The sequence below is a fragment of the Aphis gossypii genome, chromosome X, assembly GCF_020184175.1.
Source record: "Aphis gossypii isolate Hap1 chromosome X, ASM2018417v2, whole genome shotgun sequence".
Taxonomy (NCBI): domain Eukaryota; kingdom Metazoa; phylum Arthropoda; class Insecta; order Hemiptera; family Aphididae; genus Aphis; species Aphis gossypii.
Window position 1 is genome coordinate 1,772,577 of NC_065533.1, and position 20,376 is coordinate 1,792,952.

General features: G+C 26.9%; 4 protein-coding genes across 4 annotated transcripts; all 4 read left to right on the forward strand.

The window, feature by feature from the left end:
• Positions 1–2: 2 nt before the first annotated feature.
• LOC126552263 (N-acetyltransferase ESCO2-like) lies at positions 3–2,921 on the forward strand (the record flags this gene model as incomplete). Its single annotated transcript, XM_050206960.1, has 5 exons — positions 3–37; positions 114–300; positions 361–528; positions 613–821; positions 2,513–2,921. Coding segments are annotated over 5 exons (729 nt in total), but the record flags the coding sequence as incomplete, so codon positions are not given.
• Positions 2,922–5,218: 2,297 nt separating this feature from the next.
• LOC126552231 (uncharacterized) lies at positions 5,219–5,754 on the forward strand. The gene has a single exon (XM_050206928.1). It carries the CDS (start codon positions 5,239–5,241, stop codon positions 5,701–5,703), a length of 465 nt encoding a protein of 154 aa, XP_050062885.1. The 5' UTR covers positions 5,219–5,238; the 3' UTR covers positions 5,704–5,754.
• Positions 5,755–5,809: 55 nt separating this feature from the next.
• On the forward strand, positions 5,810–6,504 carry LOC126552264 (uncharacterized). Its single transcript, XM_050206961.1, has 3 exons — positions 5,810–5,912; positions 6,063–6,239; positions 6,304–6,504. The coding sequence occupies exons 1-3, from the start codon at positions 5,889–5,891 to the stop codon at positions 6,502–6,504; spliced, it is 402 nt and encodes a 133-aa protein (XP_050062918.1). The 5' UTR covers positions 5,810–5,888.
• A 5,207-nt stretch (positions 6,505–11,711) lies between these two features.
• Positions 11,712–16,787, forward strand: LOC126552212 (N-acetyltransferase ESCO1-like). The gene is made up of 9 exons (XM_050206913.1): positions 11,712–11,984; positions 12,139–12,521; positions 12,611–12,849; positions 13,314–13,464; positions 13,566–13,712; positions 13,789–13,975; positions 14,036–14,203; positions 14,288–14,496; positions 16,141–16,787. Exons 1-9 carry the CDS (start codon positions 11,727–11,729, stop codon positions 16,268–16,270), a joined length of 1,872 nt encoding a protein of 623 aa, XP_050062870.1. The 5' UTR covers positions 11,712–11,726; the 3' UTR covers positions 16,271–16,787.
• The last annotated feature ends 3,589 nt before the right edge of the window (positions 16,788–20,376 follow it).

A 20,376-nucleotide genomic window follows, 5' to 3' on the forward strand; every position in this document is an offset into this window, starting at 1 on the left:
TTACCAATCAGACACCTTCACCAAGTCAAGTTGCATGGTAATGGTGTATTAATTGTTGAACTTAAATTATTAGTTATTATTCATAAAAATACATTTTTAATTATTTATTCTAGTGGAAAACCTACAGCACGAAGAATTAAAAGAATTATTGATGCTACTCAGTATCAAATTGATGCTGGTCAAAAGAAATTTGGTGGTTTTTTGTGCCAACAATGTGGTCTATATTATTCAAGAGGTGAACCAGAAGATGAAGCGGAACATGATAAATACCATGCAGCCAAGGATATTTTTAAGTATAATGTATGTTGATTAAAATAAATTGTTTCCTTTTATAATTTTAACTTATATCTAATGTTTTAGAGTTTTAAAAATGAAAAAGTTCTTTATCAAGACACTGCTGAACGTATTGTTGTTATATCGGGCTCAGATTCTAAAATGGCATGTACAAAAGCTTTAGAAGTTATATCATTTGTTGATGTAGAACTTGGCTTTAACACACAAAATTCTGTTTTGCCTACGACTAAAAAGGTATTTTTATTTTTTATTTTTTCTAGTTTAATTACTTGGTATTAATAATTAACATATTTATAAAATTGGGAATTATTATTTTAGGTTTATTTGTATATTAAAGATAAACAAGTGATTGGATGTCTAGTAGTAGAACTAATATCTGAGGCTTATCGTAATCTAGAAACTGAAACAGAAGACATGGTTATTGTTTCTGAAGAATCGTATCCTGTTAAAGTTGGTGTTAATCGTATATGGACTAAATGGGATTGTCGTAAAAATGGAATTGCTTCAAAACTTCTAGACTGTTTCCGGTAAGATTTTTAAGTATTTATTGGTTATTGCGGTTATTGTGAGATTATGTCGTAATATTCTTAGGAAATTCTGTTATTGCGATTACCACAAGTTAATACTACTTTAAATTATTATAGGACAATTTTTAATCTAAATTGACTCACCTATTAAGACTTAAAGCATCAAACATATAAAAGTGATGTATGTTTAGATTGTTTACTTGTAAACAAATTTCATTGTTACACAATTTTATCTTAAAACTTGGGAATTCATTATAAAAAGAAAAAAAATTGCTATAACTTTTCCATAGAATATTGACCATAATATTTTATCAAAGTTATGAGTATAAAGTTAATATGAGTAATATAGCTTATATTTTATATAAGTTCACAAATCCAAATTAATCCTTTATAAGTCATTTGCGTCAACAGAATACTTGTGTAGATTACAGTTGTAATTCAATTTTTATTTTTTAAGTCTATTTTTTTTCATTCTGATGCTCTGATCTACATCTCTAATTTAACTCACCATAATGACTTTTATATGAAAACAATAGAAGAGGAAGCACATATCTTCTACACATGTCATGCTTTCATAAACAACTCTAAACTCATTCTAACTCTCTTATAAAAAAATTTTGCCATTCTTACACTCCCAGGTAATCTAAATCATTGGTTTAAAAAGAAAGTGGTGTTGTAACCTTTTTCAAAAATTTATTATCTAATGCTTCTAAAAAATTTTTAAAAGCTAATGGGTGGCTACTTTAATTATATCTTTCATGTTACTCATATTATTTACACTTGTTATCCCTCTTGTTATGCTAATTTGTTTAGATAGTTTTTGTTCAATAAATTTATATATATAAAAAAAGGTCTTATGTATAAAATTTGAGTTAAAGAGGAAATTAATACTTTATTTTTAACTTTAGAATTACAATATTCACCAAGTGAGAGTATATAATAATTTAGTATGGTAAATTTGTTTTTCTAACCTTTAATGATTTAAAATTTTTATATCGTCCCCAATTTCATTCTGTTTCTTAGTTCCAGTTGCCTATATGTTTTATTAGTCCAGATCAGAGGCTTGTTTTTTAGTATTTTTTTAACCGACAGACTTTGCACTGGATGAGGGGTTGGCTCATCACAGTAATCCACCCCCAACCTGGAAGACTAGATCATCCTAACCACTTTAGACCAGAGTGATGGGTATTGCAGTATCCAATGAATGGTGTACTGGATGATGGGAGCACCAACTTTCCTACACTAGGTCGGGGCCTTGAGTTCACCAAACCCGTTACACTTAATGTCTCCCTACTTACGCAGGTTGGGTTTATTTTTGCCCCTCCCTTAAACATTATGTATAACCACCACTGCAAGAAATCGATGTAAGATTAGACTTGGGAAATTAGTGTGAAGTCATAAAAAAAAAAAATTCAAATTGTTAGTTATATAGTGTTAGTTGTATATTGTAGGTACTAGCTGGGATTTAGTTTTTTTGCATGTGGTTTATTAGTTTATTGAGCTGACCCTACTTACGTTATTTATTTGAAAATAACAAAATTGTATAATACTGCATTAATATGTGATAGTTGTAATAACAGATTTGAGTTTTTCAGAAAATATGATAGGTATATTCGTCTTAATCAATGAGTATACATTTTTATGAAAACTGTTTTTTTATTAATGATTCAATACTAATATAACTGTTTTAGTAAAAACTACGCGTATGGACATATATTGACACTTCATGAAATAGCATTTACAGTACCCACACGTGCCGGAAAACAATTTATTAAAAAGTATACAAATAAAAATGATTATTTTGTTTATACTGGGTGGTAATTTTAATTCCTAAGTATAATAAGTATTAACTACTATTTTTACTGTTCATATATTTTTTTTTTATTGTTAAGATTAGATTAAGACCTATTTCTATAATAAATATTTTTATGAGATTGTAATATTTAATAATGACTAAGTTTTTAAATTTTAGAAACTTATTTAATTACCAAATAAATAGCTTTCTTCAAATATACTAGTTTGATGTTTTCATAACTCAATGACAATTACAATTCTATTTTGATACATATCTAATTATAATATTATAAATATGTTTGTTAATGAATCTCTCAATCAAGATAATTTCAAAATACTTTAGAATTGTATTAAATTATTTGTATCAAATAAGTCACATTTAAGTTAATATATTAAAATTCATTTAAAGGTATACTATTTTTGAATTGTAAAATGCATAGTCATAATTTGGGCAACATGTATAGTTTATTTACTTAATTAGAGATAGTAATAGTTATGTATTTTCTATTTTATGCATAATGTTAATTTTTAAATCATATCATACTAAATAATATGTAACATTTTTGTAATATAACTATGTTTCAATTATTAAATGTTATTTTTATATTTTGAGAAAGAAAAGATGTAAGATTGCAAGTCTGTAACTGCACTTAGTTTTAGTACATTTAAGAATAAAGATCTATTATCTATAATATAGACAACAGAATTGACACTTGGTATTAAAGTGCTGTTGATAGAAAAACAATATTTTAACTATCATTTCTTAGGAAAATACACATAAGGGAAAGAACTGAGTACTGACTATACCTCATTCCATATATCATGACAAAATAGATCTGTTTTGTTAAATTGTTTTACCTTATACGGAAAAATTAATTTTGTTTTACAGTAATTGATGATAATGAAGGATTCAATTGTGAGCAGAATTAGTTTTATATTGGCCAATATTATTTTACCAACATCGATGATGTGAAATAAAGATTTACTATGTTGATATTTGAAGTTATATGGACACTCAAGACTCAACATAAACGTAATTAATAATTATTAACATTTAACCAGGGTAGAAATAATTTTGATAGATTATTTCCATCACGACTAAGAGGTAAACATCAGCCACTGCATGCACTAGAGATCAAACTATATGAACACACTGAAAAGGTTAAGAGACTAATAATTAATGGGTTTTATGCTTTTAAATACAATTCTTTTGTTTATGTTTTATTTTGGTCGCCTGTTCTCTCCGGTGACAGATGCGAAGGTCATACACTAATGAACAGTTATTAATTTAAATAAAGACTTTATTTTAAAGAGAATAACAATTTAAATTGTATTAAGGAATTGTTTTATTTTAATTATAATAATTTATAATATTATTATGTTAAATATTATGTACTCCCATTTTAAAATAATGAAGTTCTATTACCTACATACAATTTTTACTTTCAATTATGAAAATTAATACATCATAGAGAATTTTCAAGAATACAGTAATAGCCAATGCTGTGTTTTGTAGTTTGTTATTAAATTAAATCATTCAGAAATCCCAAACCAAAACCAAATGTGGCAAATATCGATCATAATCCATGTATTTTCCTATAATGAAGAGTTATGAAGGACTCCAAAATCTGTTGAATGATATCCATAATCTGGTAATTTGTATTGGTAGTAATGATGGTGGAAAAAGGTCTTCAGAATGCTTGGGTAGCTTACCTTCAAATAATATAAACACAAAAATTAAAAGATGTCCTAAGTGTAGTGAAGTAAGGCGAAAAATGCAAAAAACCAAACATACTAATATTCAACTACGAAAAAAATCTAAATCTTATAGACATAATGCAAGAACAAAACAAAATAAACGTCTCAAAATCAAGGTAAGTTTTAAGTTAAAACTAATAGAGCTAATATGGCTACCTATATGATAATATTGTAAGCCATTTATATTACAATTACTTATGTAATGATACTTGACAACAATAAAATAATGAACAAAATGTTATGTATTATAGGTAATTTCCTTACAACAAAAAATGCATAATATAAAAAATGAATATAATAGAATTAAACAAGCTAAAGTAGATGAGTATATTACTTCATTACCATCTAAGCAAAGAGAAGTCGTAAAAGCTTGTTTAGATGCTGCTAAATGTAAATCTTCAAATGGTAGAAGATATACAACATGTTGGGCTTATGAATGTTTGCTGATGCGTATAAAATCTCCCAAACTTTATCGCAAAATGCGAAAGGATAATGTAATGCCTTTGCCATCATGCATAACCCTTACAAGGTATATAAAAAAATTGAATCCAGCCTATGGATTTTCTCAGGCAACCTTTGAAATTATAGGTATGAAATCAAAAAATATGAATGCTGCTGAGAGACATGGTAAAGTATTTTTCTAACTGTCTTAGGGCCGTTCTTACAATGTCCGGTTAATGTCTGATACCGCTAAACCGGCAGAATTTCTTATGTGTTAACCGATAGAATTCTACTGGTTACTCTTAACCGACACTTCACCAGACATTGTAAGAACAACCCTTAATTCATATGAAATACAATATAATACTTACATATTTTGATATTACTGTTAATTTTATATAAAGGTTGTTTACTCCTCGATGAAATGAAAATATCAGAAGCTTTATCATTTCAAAGGTCTAATTTGAAAATTGAGGGTTTTGTAAACTTAGGAGACTATACTTCTGAAAATGATCGAAATAAGTTAGGTGACCATGCTTTAGTATTGTTATTTCAACCATTTTGTGGGAAATGGTTTCAAACTTTGGGAGCTTTTCTTGGATCTGGAGCAGTTTCTGGAAAAATATTAGAAAAACTTATTTTGGAAGCAGTGATTTTATTAGAAAATCAAAATATACATGTTGATGTGGTGACAACTGATGGAGCAGCTTGGAACAGAAATATGTGGAAATTATTTGGTATTTCAGATGAAAAATCTAGTTGTACACATCCAGTGAATCCTGAAAGAAAGTTGTGGTTTGCGTCTGACTTTCCACATTTAATTAAGAATTTAAAATCCAGAATAATTAATTCAAAAACTCTTCAGGTAAGCCTAAGATTAATTGCATAGGACTATTATAATAATAAAATTATTAACTAAAAAAAATAATTTACCGACTGAATAATTCAGATTCCAGAAGGTACAGTGGATGTTTTACACTGGAAGGCAGAGTTGTTGAAGCAGATTCCAAATTCCAAATTAAAGTTTGTAACAAATTAACCATAGACCATGTACAACCAAGACATTTTCAGACAATGAATGTCAAAATGGCTTTTCAGGTACCTATTAATTATAAAATAATTAATAATGTATAGTTCAAAAATACCTTTAATATGAAAAAAGAAAATGTAATTATTTAAAATATTATGAGTTGTAATTCATATTATAAAATTATATCAAACAAATAATACATCTATTCTTTTTTTTAGTTTTTTAGTGGATCTGTTGCAGCTGCAATGCAGTATTATAAAGATTCAATTCCTGCCTTGATAGATTGTAATGCTACTGTCCTATTTATAAAAAAAATCAATGAAGTTGTAGATGCTATGAATTCACAGCTACCGAAATGTGCCTTAAGACCGGATCCTGCATCTATCCACAATAAAGTGAAATTAAATTTAAAGTAGTTTTCAAAATTTAGATTTTAAAAAACATTTTATAACTGTTTAGGTACTAACTGATTTTTTAATTTACTTGGATGAATGTGAAAAAGTAAAGACCACTTCCAAACAAAAATTAACCACATCTACAGCACTTGGTTTAAAAGTTACAATACGAACTGCTTTAGAACTTATAAAATATCTTTCTGAGAAAGTTGGATATAAGTATTTGATGACTAGACGTATCAACCAAGATGCTCTAGAAGTATGAAATAAATCTGAAATATTTTATGAATACAATTTATAATTAATAATTATACCTGAATGATAATTACTTTTTTTTTCTTATTGTAATAGCATTTTTTGGAACTATAAGAGGTGCATGTGGTTCAGGAACTCATCCAGATTCTTTATTGTTTATTCAAGTGTACAGACTCCTTTCAACCTATTCCTTAGTACGTCCTCCAAAAGGTAGCAATATTTCAGGAGAAACTCTTTTGGAAGCCATCATTAGTATGCCAGACATTTTAACAGAAAAAAATAATGAAAGGAGGAAAGAAATGGAAAATAAAATAGACAATATACTTGATAATAAAGATAATGGATTTAGTTTAGAAAGTGATCATAATTACACTGCACTGCCCATAAATCCTCATGCACTAACTGTGCTTGCTGGATATGTCGCGAGAAAAATGAGGAAAATCAAACCAGCCAAAACCTGTGATAAATGTTATACTGTTCTATGTGCAACTGAAAATGAAACAAATAATGATGATAGAGAAAAACTTATACATATTAAAAGTTATGGGTATTTATTAGTTCCATCAAAAGAGCTATATGAAATAATTTATCAGGTAACTAAATGACTAGGGACTAAGTACCTATAATTTCATGAAGATATAGATATAGTTTATATATTTTTTTTAATAAATCATTGTATAATGTAATATAATTTTTAAGGGACTAGTATATTCAAATTATACCAGATATCTTATAAATTAATAAGATTATGTAGGTATAGGTAATAAGTATTTAAATATAATATGTTATTAACCTGCTTCTATTATATTAATATATTAAAGATTGAAGATGCTATATGCCAAAAACTTACTGTTGAACATCTACACACCAATTTGCTGTTTAGTATAATGAATCATCTCATGATGGAAGCTAATATAAATGCTTTAGGATGTGAAGAACATGCTCGAGAAATTACTCAAAGCATAATAATATTTTATACTCAATGCCGAATGCACTTTGCGTGCAATGAAGCTAATTCAATGAGACAAAAAAACAAAAAAATTTATCAAAACAATCAAAGTTGTAACTACTTATTTAATATTATATAATAGCTTATTTGTATGTATATTATTTTTTATATTATACCTAGGTACCTACAATATTATTATTTAATACTTACCTTATATTGATAGCTCTTTATAAGGTGAGTATTAAATTAGAAGTAAATATAATAAAGTAGGTATATATAAATAGTTTTGAATATCTTACAAAATATTGAAATTATTACCTTTGTAATGATTTGTGTATTGTTAAATGCAATATTGCTATACTTTCCAAAATTCCAACTGTCGACATCTAGGCAGTTAAATAAAATACTTCATAGTTCATATACCTACCAATAAATATAATATGCATATAATAATATTTTAGATATATTGAAATATTTATGAAGAAGTATCAATACAAGGTAAGTATTAAATTAGAAGTAAATAAAATAAAGTAAGTATATTATATAAATAGTTTTGAGTTTCTTGCAAAATATAGAAATTATTACCTTTGTAATGAGTTTTATACTGTTAAATGCAATATTGCTATAATTTGAAATTTCCAACTGTCAACTTATATATAGGCAGTTGAATAAAATGTTTCATATAGGTACCATTATATATGTATAGGCACACACAGGTATTTTTCATCTTAAATAAAATATTTATTTATTTATAAACTACGATTTAATGAAAATAATGCATTATTGCATAGTGGTTATAATGCTAAATTAATGAAATATTGAATAACAACCGGCCTTCGATACTTGTGGTGCCCCCTGTGGATATTATTTAAACTAAAAAATTGCCGTCGAAAAATAAGCCACTTTTTTTCTTTCAATCAAGTCGAGTGTTATCACCTTCTCTTCTCTACATCGTGCTATATAATTTATATTTTGGTTATTTTTTCCGTGTTTTTTTTTCCCGGGATTCATATAATACATACGTCATTACAAGAATACATAATATAGTTGTCACATGGCAAATGCATAAAATATACAAGTAATAAGTATACAGTTTTTTTTTTAGATGAGAAATTGAGGAGAATACATATGAACAAAATAATAGTTGGGAGTAATAGATACTAATATGGGCTACGGCTCCGGAGTGCGGTTACCGCCCTTAGATCAGAAAGAAAGAAAAAAAGAAATGAAATAAATAAATATGTATTTGAAAAGACAGAGGATTGGGGGGGGGGATAAATGGGGATAGAATAATACTAATATGAGCTGTAGCTCCGAAATTTGGTTACCAAGCTTATTATATTAATTACGAGGAAATAGGAATAATATTTTTTATAATATATATATTAAGACGGACCCACGGCTTCGTGAGAACGGTTACCGGGGTATAGAGATTTAAAAAAAAAAAGCGTGCAAGTGAGTACCGCTCTGCTGTACATTAGGTGCCGGATCATTATTATATATTATAGGAGTGTTAAATTTGAATCCAATGATAGTTATCATTGTATACGAAAAACGATTCTGAACGAAGATGATTTGTCAGCCTAGGATATAATTTCTAGTGGTTGGTGAAAAAGGTGGTTTATGTTTTAATGGCCTGAATACAACAAAATTTAAGTTCTTTTGTAATAATTGTAAGCTAAACTTATGAAAAACCTTGTATTAAATTTTCAACTCTTAGCTACTTATACAAAAATTTTTATGAAATATACCTACAAAAAAATTTGCAAGTATTCATAGTTTTGACGAATTTTTGTCAATATTTGAACTTCAAATGCTAATAAAAAAAAAAATGTGCCTATGTATTCTTATAATTTTTTAATCACTATAATAATAACTTATGAGGAACTTTGCATTAAATTTTAAAGTATTTTGATAGGGCCAAAAAGATTTTATCGACACATAAAAAAACAATTTTCAGAAAAATTGAAAATTTCAGTTGTCTATAAATAGCTCAAAAAAAGTCAAAATATTTTGAAAATTAAATCACGTAAAGAAAACGCGAATCTTAATAACTAGTAAAATTTTCAAGTATCTACGACTTATACTTTTTGAATAATAACAAATATTTAAAATCGTTTGAGGATAAATCGTTATCGTTACGCTATTTCGTTAAAATTTAAAATTCAAACGCACTTAAAATTTTTCCTTTAATAATGTTTCGAGTTTTCTCTAAAGATACTTGAAGGTAAACTTATGGAAAACTTAGTGTTGTATTTTTAATTCTTGGTTATAAACACAAAAAATTTTATGATTTTTCAACTTCAAATAATTTGCAAATATTCATGCTTTTGACAAATTTTTGTAAATATTTGAACTTCAAATGCTAATAAAAAAAAAAATGTGCCTATGTATTCTTATAATTTTTTAATCACTATAAGAATAACTTATGAGGAACTTTGTATTAAATTTTCAAGTATTTTGATAGGGCCAAAAAAATTTTATCGACACTTCAAAAATATTTTTTCAGAAAAATTGAAAATTTCAATTGTCTATAAATAGCTCAAAAAAAGTCAAAATATTTTGAAATTTAAATCACGTAAAGAAAACGCGAATCTTAATAACTGGTAAAATTTTCAAGTATCTACGACTTATACTTTTTGAATAATAACAAATATCAAAAATCGTTTGAGGCTAAACTGTTATTTAACGCGGTTTTGTAAAAATTTAAATTTCAAACACTCATAAAAATTTTTTGTCTGAATCCGGTAGAGTTTTTTTTACAGATATTTGAAGAAAAATTTATGGAGAAACTTGTACCAAATTTTCAAAACTTAGTTATAAAAGAAAAAAATTTTATGATTTTTCAACTTCAAAATTACTTGCAAATTTTCGCGTTTTCGACAGATTTCGTAAAAATTTGAACTAAAAACGCTTATAAAAAAAAATTGTGACTAACGATTTTTATTTTTTTTTAGCTACATTAAAAACAACTCATAAGGAACCGTGTATTAAATTTTCAAAACTTTTTGGTCATCCAAAAATTTTTTATCGACACTTTAAAAAAAATTTCTCAAAAAAGTCGAAAATTTCAGTGGTCTATAAATAACTCAAAAAAAGTCAAAATTTTTTGAAAATTCAACTATATACGGATACCACTGACATTAACATTTGGTGAAAATTTCAAGTATTTTCAGTGATTAGTTTTTGAAATACAACCATAAAAAAAAATCGATTTGGTCGAAAACTGGTTTTGCGTAAAAATTGCCGTTTTTCCGTCATTTTTATTTTGTTTTTCTCGATTTTTTTGAAAACTGTTGGAAAATGTTAACTTTTTACCTCTATAATGCACCAAGGATATTCACTTTTACATCGGAAACCACCCCCATAGTTTGAAATTGGAGCATTATTTCGACTAGTTATGCTGTACAGACACAAAAAAAAAAAAAAAAAAACACATCATTGTAAAATCAATACATTCATCACTTCGTTCAGAATCTAAAAGGACTTTAAAAGAGAGAAATGAGATATAAGAAACGGCATGATAAAATGGATAGACATTAAAAGGGGGGTTTTTTTTGGGAAAAATTTATTCATTACGACTGAAGGTGTCGATGGTGACCTCGACGTGATGGAAACCGTTGTGGATGTGGTGGCTTCGCCCGCCACGGGCCCGTAGATGTAGTTAGCCCATCATGTTGTCATGTACGGCGTGTCAAACAAATAATAAATAAAAGAGAAGAAAGAGAAAAAAAAACCGTTGGTCAGCCACGTGTGTATAGGTGGATTGTTGGGCGCCAGACGCCAGTATACAGTTGTAGTGACCCAATAGACGCTTTTTGACAAAATGCCTCAACCATAGATAAGTATAATATACTGGCCTCAACAATCACTAGCCTCAACTCTCAAGACTCAAGAGTCGAGACGGAGATCTTGATGGACGTAGTCGGTGAATATCGGTGGCTTGCAGTGTCGTCTTGCGGTGGGAAATTTGACAATAGTTTGGGTGTACAGGTATGCCCTGCTGACGCATACCGGCGGCGCGGCAAAGCCAACGACGGCGGTGGAGCCCCAAGATCTATAAAGAAGATATATATAGATATATATATAAGATATATATAAGATATATTATAGATCTTGGTGGAGCCCAACCGACAGCGACAACCGATCACTGGGTAGGAGAGCGGGGAAACGTTATTGCATAACCTTTATTATGTTACTTATAATTACGCATGGAGATAAGGAATCATGGAAATAGGTAATGACTAATGGCATAAAATTCCGTGACGTTTCAGTCTTTTAACATGAACTGCACTACAATCACTGAATTAAGTCCCACTATGAGTGATAAATTTGAAAGACTTATGTCAGGATCAAAGAATGGACATACATGTTCAGCAACAATTATTATTGAGGAAACTCCAAATTCAAGACGAATTAAAAATGTTAACACAACACCCTTTGAATCAGAGACTAATAAAGAAGCTAAAACTCCTAAGAAAAGTTTAAACAACAACACTGTATTAGGAGTAAAAACATTAAACTTTTATGGCAGTAATCAGGTAAAAATGTTAAATAAATAACTGATAATTTAATAGATACTTGCATTTTAAAATATTGTATATTATATATGTTTTATTTACAAATTTGGCACAATATTATAATATGCATACCTAGTTTAAAAATCATTTAATAATCGTATTTGTTTCTTTGCAGATATCAATAGAAGATCTCCGTATTAGAAGATTTACTCGCTTAAATTATAATCCAAAGGTAAAAGCTAAACTATTCAAAGATACAAAATCAACAAGTAAGAAAAGACCAAGATCAACTAGTCATGAAAAAAAATCTAAGGTAAATTTGTTTCCGGGTGTTACATTACCATTTAAAAAGAAGCCTACAATTAAAAAAAATATCATCAAAATTGAAGTATGTGAAGAAAAAGTTAAGAAAAACTATTTTGATACTTCTAAATCATCTTCAAAAAACGTATGGACAGAATATATTAAACAGGAAAAACCTGAACGTATAAAAATTGAAGATTCTGATAACAGAAAATTTTTCAAATCAAAAGTAATTCATAATGACATACCAATCAAGTAAAGATCTTTTTCTTTTTTTACTTAATGTTTTTCTTTTTTAAAAATAAAATTGTTCTATTTTAAATATTTTTAATTTTTTCTTGCAGAAAAGATAATAGCTTTAATTTTAAAGTTGTTAACTGGGGTGATGAAAATATGATGAGCACAGTCAATTATTCAGATTTCAATAACACAGAAATACTTGATGATGGAACAATAGAACAAATTGGACAAGAAGTTAATGAATTAATTGATTTGTTGGATGATGATGATAATGATTCGACAGCTGTACGCTACCCTGGTCTCTCGTCAAATTCTACAAAAAGAAATCATGAAGATCAAGATGGTATGAAATTAGTTATAATAAATTATGTAAATTAAATTATTATTAAATTTATTTGTTAGAATATTAAGCTAATTGAATTACGTAAAAATTAAAATGTTAATACTTATAATTAATTCAATCAGTGGTGTGGTAATTGATGTTTAATAGATGCTGTTGCCTAGGTTACATGTGGCCCGTGAAGCGATTTTATGCGGCCCGGGATTTCAATTTATAATTAGGAATACTGCATTATGAATTTATGTTAGTTGATATACTGTAAATAAAATAAAGTGTATGGCCCCTGAAATTTTTTTTTAAATTTTTTGGCCCCTGACACCAAAAAGGTTGCTGACCCCTGCTCTAGCCCGATAAATACATATAGTAATAATATATATATTTATAAAAGGTTTTTTTTAGTTGTATCAGGTCTGAAATTTACATCATTGCATCCAATAATAATTTTAATAATTATAAATAATTTTTAGATGAAGATTCATGTGAAGGGCTAGATTCTAAACGTTTGAAGTCAGATATACAAAGCCAAAATACTATTTTAAGATGTCAAATGCCAGATTTGATTAAAGATGCTTATGCTATTGATGGAAATTATCACTCAGCTTATTCATCTCAAAAAAAGTAAGTAAAAAAAAAGCAACCATAATAAAATTAATTTTATTTATGGAATATAAATACTATGTAAACCATTAAATTAAAATAATTATATAATTATTTTTTAGTGTATCAAGTACATTTGAATTTAATAATATGGTCATAGATGAATCAAATACTTCATATGATACTTCTGTAACCTTAAATGAATCACCACAAACAAAATTGTTCCCTATTTTTACCAATCAGACACCTTCACCAAGTCAAGTTGCATGGTAATGGTGTATTAATTGTTGAACTTAAATTATTAGTTATTATTCATAAAAATACATTTTTAATTATTTATTCTAGTGGAAAACCTACAGCACGAAGAATTAAAAGAATTATTGATGCTACTCAGTATCAAATTGATGCTGGTCAAAAGAAATTTGGTGGTTTTTTGTGCCAACAATGTGGTCTATATTATTCAAGAGGTGAACCAGAAGATGAAGCGGAACATGATAAATACCATGCAGCCAAGGATATTTTTAAGTATAATGTATGTTGATTAAAATAAATTGTTTCCTTTTATAATTTTAACTTATATCTAATGTTTTAGAGTTTTAAAAATGAAAAAGTTCTTTATCAAGACACTGCTGAACGTATTGTTGTTATATCGGGCTCAGATTCTAAAATGGCATGTACAAAAGCTTTAGAAGTTATATCATTTGTTGATGTAGAACTTGGCTTTAACACACAAAATTCTGTTTTGCCTACGACTAAAAAGGTATTTTTATTTTTTATTTTTTCTAGTTTAATTACTTGGTATTAATAATTAACATATTTATAAAATTGGGAATTATTATTTTAGGTTTATTTGTATATTAAAGATAAACAAGTGATTGGATGTCTAGTAGTAGAACTAATATCTGAGGCTTATCGTAATCTAGAAACTGAAACAGAAGACATGGTTATTGTTTCTGAAGAATCGTATCCTGTTAAAGTTGGTGTTAATCGTATATGGACTAAATGGGATTGTCGTAAAAATGGAATTGCTTCAAAACTTCTAGACTGTTTCCGGTAAGATTTTTAAGTATTTATTGGTTATTGCGGTTATTGTGAGATTATGTCGTAATATTCTTAGGAAATTCTGTTATTACGATTACCACAAGTTAATACTACTTTAAATTATTATAGGACAATTTTTAATCTAAATAGACTCACCTATTAAGACTTAAAGCATCAAACATATAAAAGTGATGTATTTTTAGATTGTTTACTTGTAAACAAATTTCATTGTTACACAATTTTATCTTAAAACTTGGGAATTCATTATAAAAAGAAAAAAAATTGCTATAACTTTTCCATAGAATATTGACCATAATATTTTATCAAAGTTATGAGTATAAAGTTAATGTAAGTAATATAGCTTATATTTTATATAAGTTCACAAATCCAAATTAATCCTTTATAAGTCATGTGCGTCAATAGAATACTTGTGTAGATTACAGTTGTAATTCAATTTTTATTTTTTAAGTCTATTTTTTTTTAATTCTGATGCTCTGATCTATATTTCTAATTTAACTCAACATAATGACTGTATGAAAACAATAGAAGAGGAAGCACATATCTTCTACACATGCCATGCTTTCATAAACAACTCTAAACTCATTCTAACTCTCTTATAAAAAAACTTTGCCATTCTTACACTCTAATTCACATCTAATTCATTGGTTAAAAAGAAAGCGGTGTTGTAACCTTTTGCAAAATTTTTAAAAATTAATGGGTGGCTACTTTAATCATATCATTCATGTTACTCTTATTATTTACACTTGTTATTCCTCTTGTTATGCTAATTTGTTTAGATAGTTTTTGTTGAATAAATGTATATATATAAAAAAAGTCTATGTATAAAATTTGAGTTAAAGAGGAAATTAATACTTTATTTTTTTTCTAAATACTTTAGAATTACAATATTCACCAAGTGAGAGTATATAATAATTTAGTATGGTAAATTTGTTTTTCTAACCTTTTATGATTTAAAATTTTTATATCGTCCCCATTATCATTCTGTTTCTTAGTTCCAGTTGCTTATATGTTTTATTAGTCTAGATCAGAGGCTTGTTTTTTGGTATTTTTTTAAACGACAAAGTTTGCACTGGATGAGGGGTTGGCTCATCACAGTAACCCACCCCCAACCTGGAAGACTAGATCATCCTAACCACTTTAGACCAGAGTGATGGGTATTGCAGTATCCAATGAATGGTGTACTGGATGATGGGAGCACCAACTTTCCTACACTAGGTCGGGTACACTTAATGTCTCCCTACTTACGCAGGTTGGGTTTATTTTTGCCCCTCCCTTAAATATCATGTATAACCACCACTGCAAGAAATCGATGTAAGATTAGACTTGGGAAATTAATGTGAAGTCCTAAAAAAAAATTCAAATTGTTAGTTATATAGTACTAGTTGTATGTTGTAGGTACTAGCTAGGATTTAGTTTTTTTGCATGTGGTTTATTAGTTTATTGAGCTGACCCTACTTATGTTATTTATTTGAAAATAACAAAATTGTATAATACTGCATTAATATGTGATAGTTGTAATAACAGATTTGAGTTTATCAGAAAATATAATAGGTATTCGTCTTAATCAATGAGTATAAATTTTTATGAAAACTGTTTTTTTTTATTAATGATTTAATACTAATATAACTGTTTTAGTAAAAACTACGCGTATGGACATATATTGACACTTCATGAAATAGCATTTACAGTACCCACACGTGCCGGAAAACAATTCATTAAAAAGTATACAAATAAAAATGATTATTTTGTTTATACTGGGTGGTAATTTTAATTCCTAAGTATAATAAGTATTAACTACTATTTTTACTGTTCATATATATTTTTTTTATTGTTAAGATTAGATTAAGACCTATTTCTAAAATAAATATTTTTATGAGATTGTAATATTTAATAATGACTAAGTTTTTAAATTTTAGAAACTTATTTAATTACCAAATCAATAGCTTTTCTTCAAATATACTAGTTTGATGTTTTCATAACTCAATGACAATTACAATTCTATTTTTATACATATCTAATTATAATATTATAAATAATGTTTGTTAATGAATCTCTCAATCAAGATAATTTCAAAATACTTTAGAATTGTATTAAATTATTTGTATCAAATAAGTCACATTTAAGTTAATATATTAAAATTCATCTAAATGTATACTATTTTTGAATTGTAAAATGCATAGTCATAATTTGAGCAACATGTATAGTTTATTTACTTAATTAGAGATAGTAATAGTTATGTATTTTCTATTTTATGCATAATGTTAATTTTTAAATTATATCATACTAAATAATATGTATCATTTTTGTAATATAACTATGTTTCAATTATTAAATGTTATTTTTATATTTTGAGAAAGAAAAGATGTAAGATTGCAAGTCTGTAACTGCACTTAGTTTTAGTACATTTAAGAATAAAGATCTATTATTTATAATATAGACAACAGAAATGACACTTGGTATTAAAGTGCTACAATATTTTAACTATCATTTCTTAGGAAAATACACATAACTACATAAGGGAAAGAACTGAGAACTGACTATACCTCATTCCATATATCATGACAAAATAGATCTGTTTTGTTAAATTGTTTTACCTTATACTGAAAAATTAATTTTGTTTTACATTAATTGATGATAATGAAGGATTCAATTGTGAGCAGAATTAGTTTTATATTGGCCAATATTATTTTACCAACATCGGTGATGTGAAATAAAAATTTGCTATGTAATGTTGATATTTGAAGTTATATGGACACTCAAGACTAGTCAAGACTCAACATAAACCGTAATTAATAATTATTAAAATTTAACCAGGGTAGAAATAATTTTGATAAATTATTTCCATCATGACTAAGAGGTAAACACCAGCCACTGCATGCACTAGAGATCAAACTATATGAACACACTGAAAAGGTTAAGAAACTAATAATTAATGGGTTTTATGCTTTTAAAGACAATACTTTTGTTTATGTTTTATTTTGGTCGCCTGTTCTCTCCGGTGACAGATGCGAAGGTCATACACTAATGAACAGTTATTAATTTAAATAAAGACTTTATTTTATAGAGAATAACAATTTAAATTGTATTAAGGAATTGTTTTATTTTAATTATAATAATTATAATTTATAATATTATGTTAAATATTATGTACTCCCATTTTAAAATAATGAAGTTCTATTACCTACATAAAATTTTTACTTTCAATTATGAAAATTAATACATCATAGAGAATTTTCAAGAATACAGTAATAGTCAATGATGTGTTTTGTATTTTGTATTTAAATTAAATCATTCAGAAATCCCAAACCAAAACCAAATGTCAAGTATCGATCATAAGTCCAAGTCAAGGACAAAATTGATAATTATTATCAAAAATATACATTAAGTGGGTTTTATTTTTAATTTTATTAAGATAACAAGTTTCCAATATCTCATCATCGAAAATTATCAGCGGCCTATAATAATTAATGTTTAGTAGATTGGCTCTCCTGTAAAATTTTGAAAGTGGTAGTTACTGTGTTTCGTTTTTGGATAGGTAGCCGTATTTTTAATTTTATGAATACGACTATATGAGAATGAGATGGCTTCCTTATCATGCGTGACAGCATCATGTCGGAGTTTTACTTACATATTTTATTTTGGGAATGATCGTTTCCTGTGCACTACTAATAGGTTGTTATATTTATTATGTTTACATTTATTTGTTCAGCAACAATTATCATTGAGGAAACTCCAAATTCTAGACGAATTAAAAATGTTAACACAACACCCTTTGAATCAGAGACTAATAAAGAAGCTAAAACTCCTTCTAAGAAAAGCTTTAGTTTAAATTACAAGACTGTATTAGGAGTAAAAACATTAAACTTTTATGGCAGTAATCAGGTAAAAATGTTAAATAAATAACTGATAATTTAATAGATACTTGCATTTTTAAATATAGTAGGTATATAATATACCTATGTTTTATTTACAAATAAATATTATAATATTTATAGTAAAAATGTTAACATTGAAACTTCTACTCTATTACATTTTTTGTTTTATAAATGATATTTGAAGATGAAGTATTTACAATTTAGAATTTACATTTCAAATTACAGCATAATATTATTTGTAGTTGATTGGTATTTGACGTACGTGTATAAACTATATATGTATTATTGCATTTCGAATAGTATTTAATTTTCAGTATAATATTGTATCTATTTATTTTTATTTGTTGAGTAATTTTGGAGCATATATATTTATTCATTCGTAGTATATGTATTATATATGTATCGTATATACACTACATAATGATATCTAAATTGTGAATTTAATAGGTTTCTTTTTGTTTATTAAACGATCCCATCTAGAAATAATAGAATCAAACGTAAGTCTTCACGAAAATGACGATTTCAAAAATTGAAAATATGTAACTTTATCGAATGGCGGAATGTCCCCCCCCCGACTGTTCTTGGCGTATTGGACATTCCTCCCCCAATATATTTCCAATGTGTTTTCCCCCTATTTTTAGTAAAAAATAGGTTGATTGAAAAATCACAGATTTTTTTATAAACTATTGAAGTTAACATATTATTGACGATATTGGATAGTACGTATTTCAAAATTATTAAGTATCTTCAGTCAGGGGCGTGCTAAGCTTTTTCCAATAGGGGAGGAAGAGGGGATGAACTGTATTTTGTTTTGTTGATTGTCATAGACACAAAATGTATAAATACATAAGAAAAAAGTTCATGGAGGGAATATGACGCCCTCATCCCCCCTTGAGCACGCCCTTGTCTTCAGCCAATTTTTAAATGTTGTTATTATTTAAAACATTTATAACATTCCACTGTTTATTATTACACAATTATTATTTTCTATACTTAATGCACTTTTTAAAATATATTAAGCTATTATTTTAGGTATTTAACATTTAAGACGTTTCTTATAAGTATAGGAGGCAGTAGTTCTTTTTTCTCACAGAAACTAAAATATATCATATTTTTTTTTCATACAGACATATTATCGATGAATATAGATTATATATAATGTTTAGTTTTTAGGTATTTTGTTTTAGATCAAAAATATTCTTCGCAAGAACAGAATCTTGAGAAGTTTACTTTTTTTATTATATTTTTCACAAACACATTTTCAAAGTATTTAAAATAATTTTAAGCTATTACCTTTTTATACCGCGAATTTAATCACATTGTTCTTCGATAGAAGTCAGTAATAATTTAAAATTTAAATACAATAATACATTAATGTAGGTATAATATAAATAATAAATATTATTATAGGTAATAATCAAATGTTAATAATATAATAATTTATAAACAATAACATATAATATATATTAACTGATTATTGCCCATACTATTCGGAATCCGTGTGTAGGTATGTAATTATTTTTAATTTAATTCAAATGTAATGCACCCATTACAGTCACTTACTTAATGACAAGGTAGGTGCGTTATCGACATTTAGGTATACTAGACAGCGGAGCAATTACCTACTTGCTCATTTTTATTTTGAATTATTTATTATCACCATTTTTTTTTTCGGAAAAGTATTGCTCTATAACTTTTATGTAGATTTTAGATATGTATATATTAGTATGTAATATAATTATTTTTGGTAGGTAATTCCATAATACATTTTATACACTTAGTTAGTTACAACTTTGAAAAGTTTAATTTTTTTATGTATTTTAAAAATTTAGTTTCTGGAAGTGTTTTCTTATTGAATAGTTGCAAACAAAAATTATAACTTTTGTACAGAAAATCTGTTTTGTATAATATCAATAATTTTAGTTATTATATTATTAAAAATGAATTATAATTAGGCTAAGGGAATTCTCGCCGATTATTTGTTTTAATATTATAT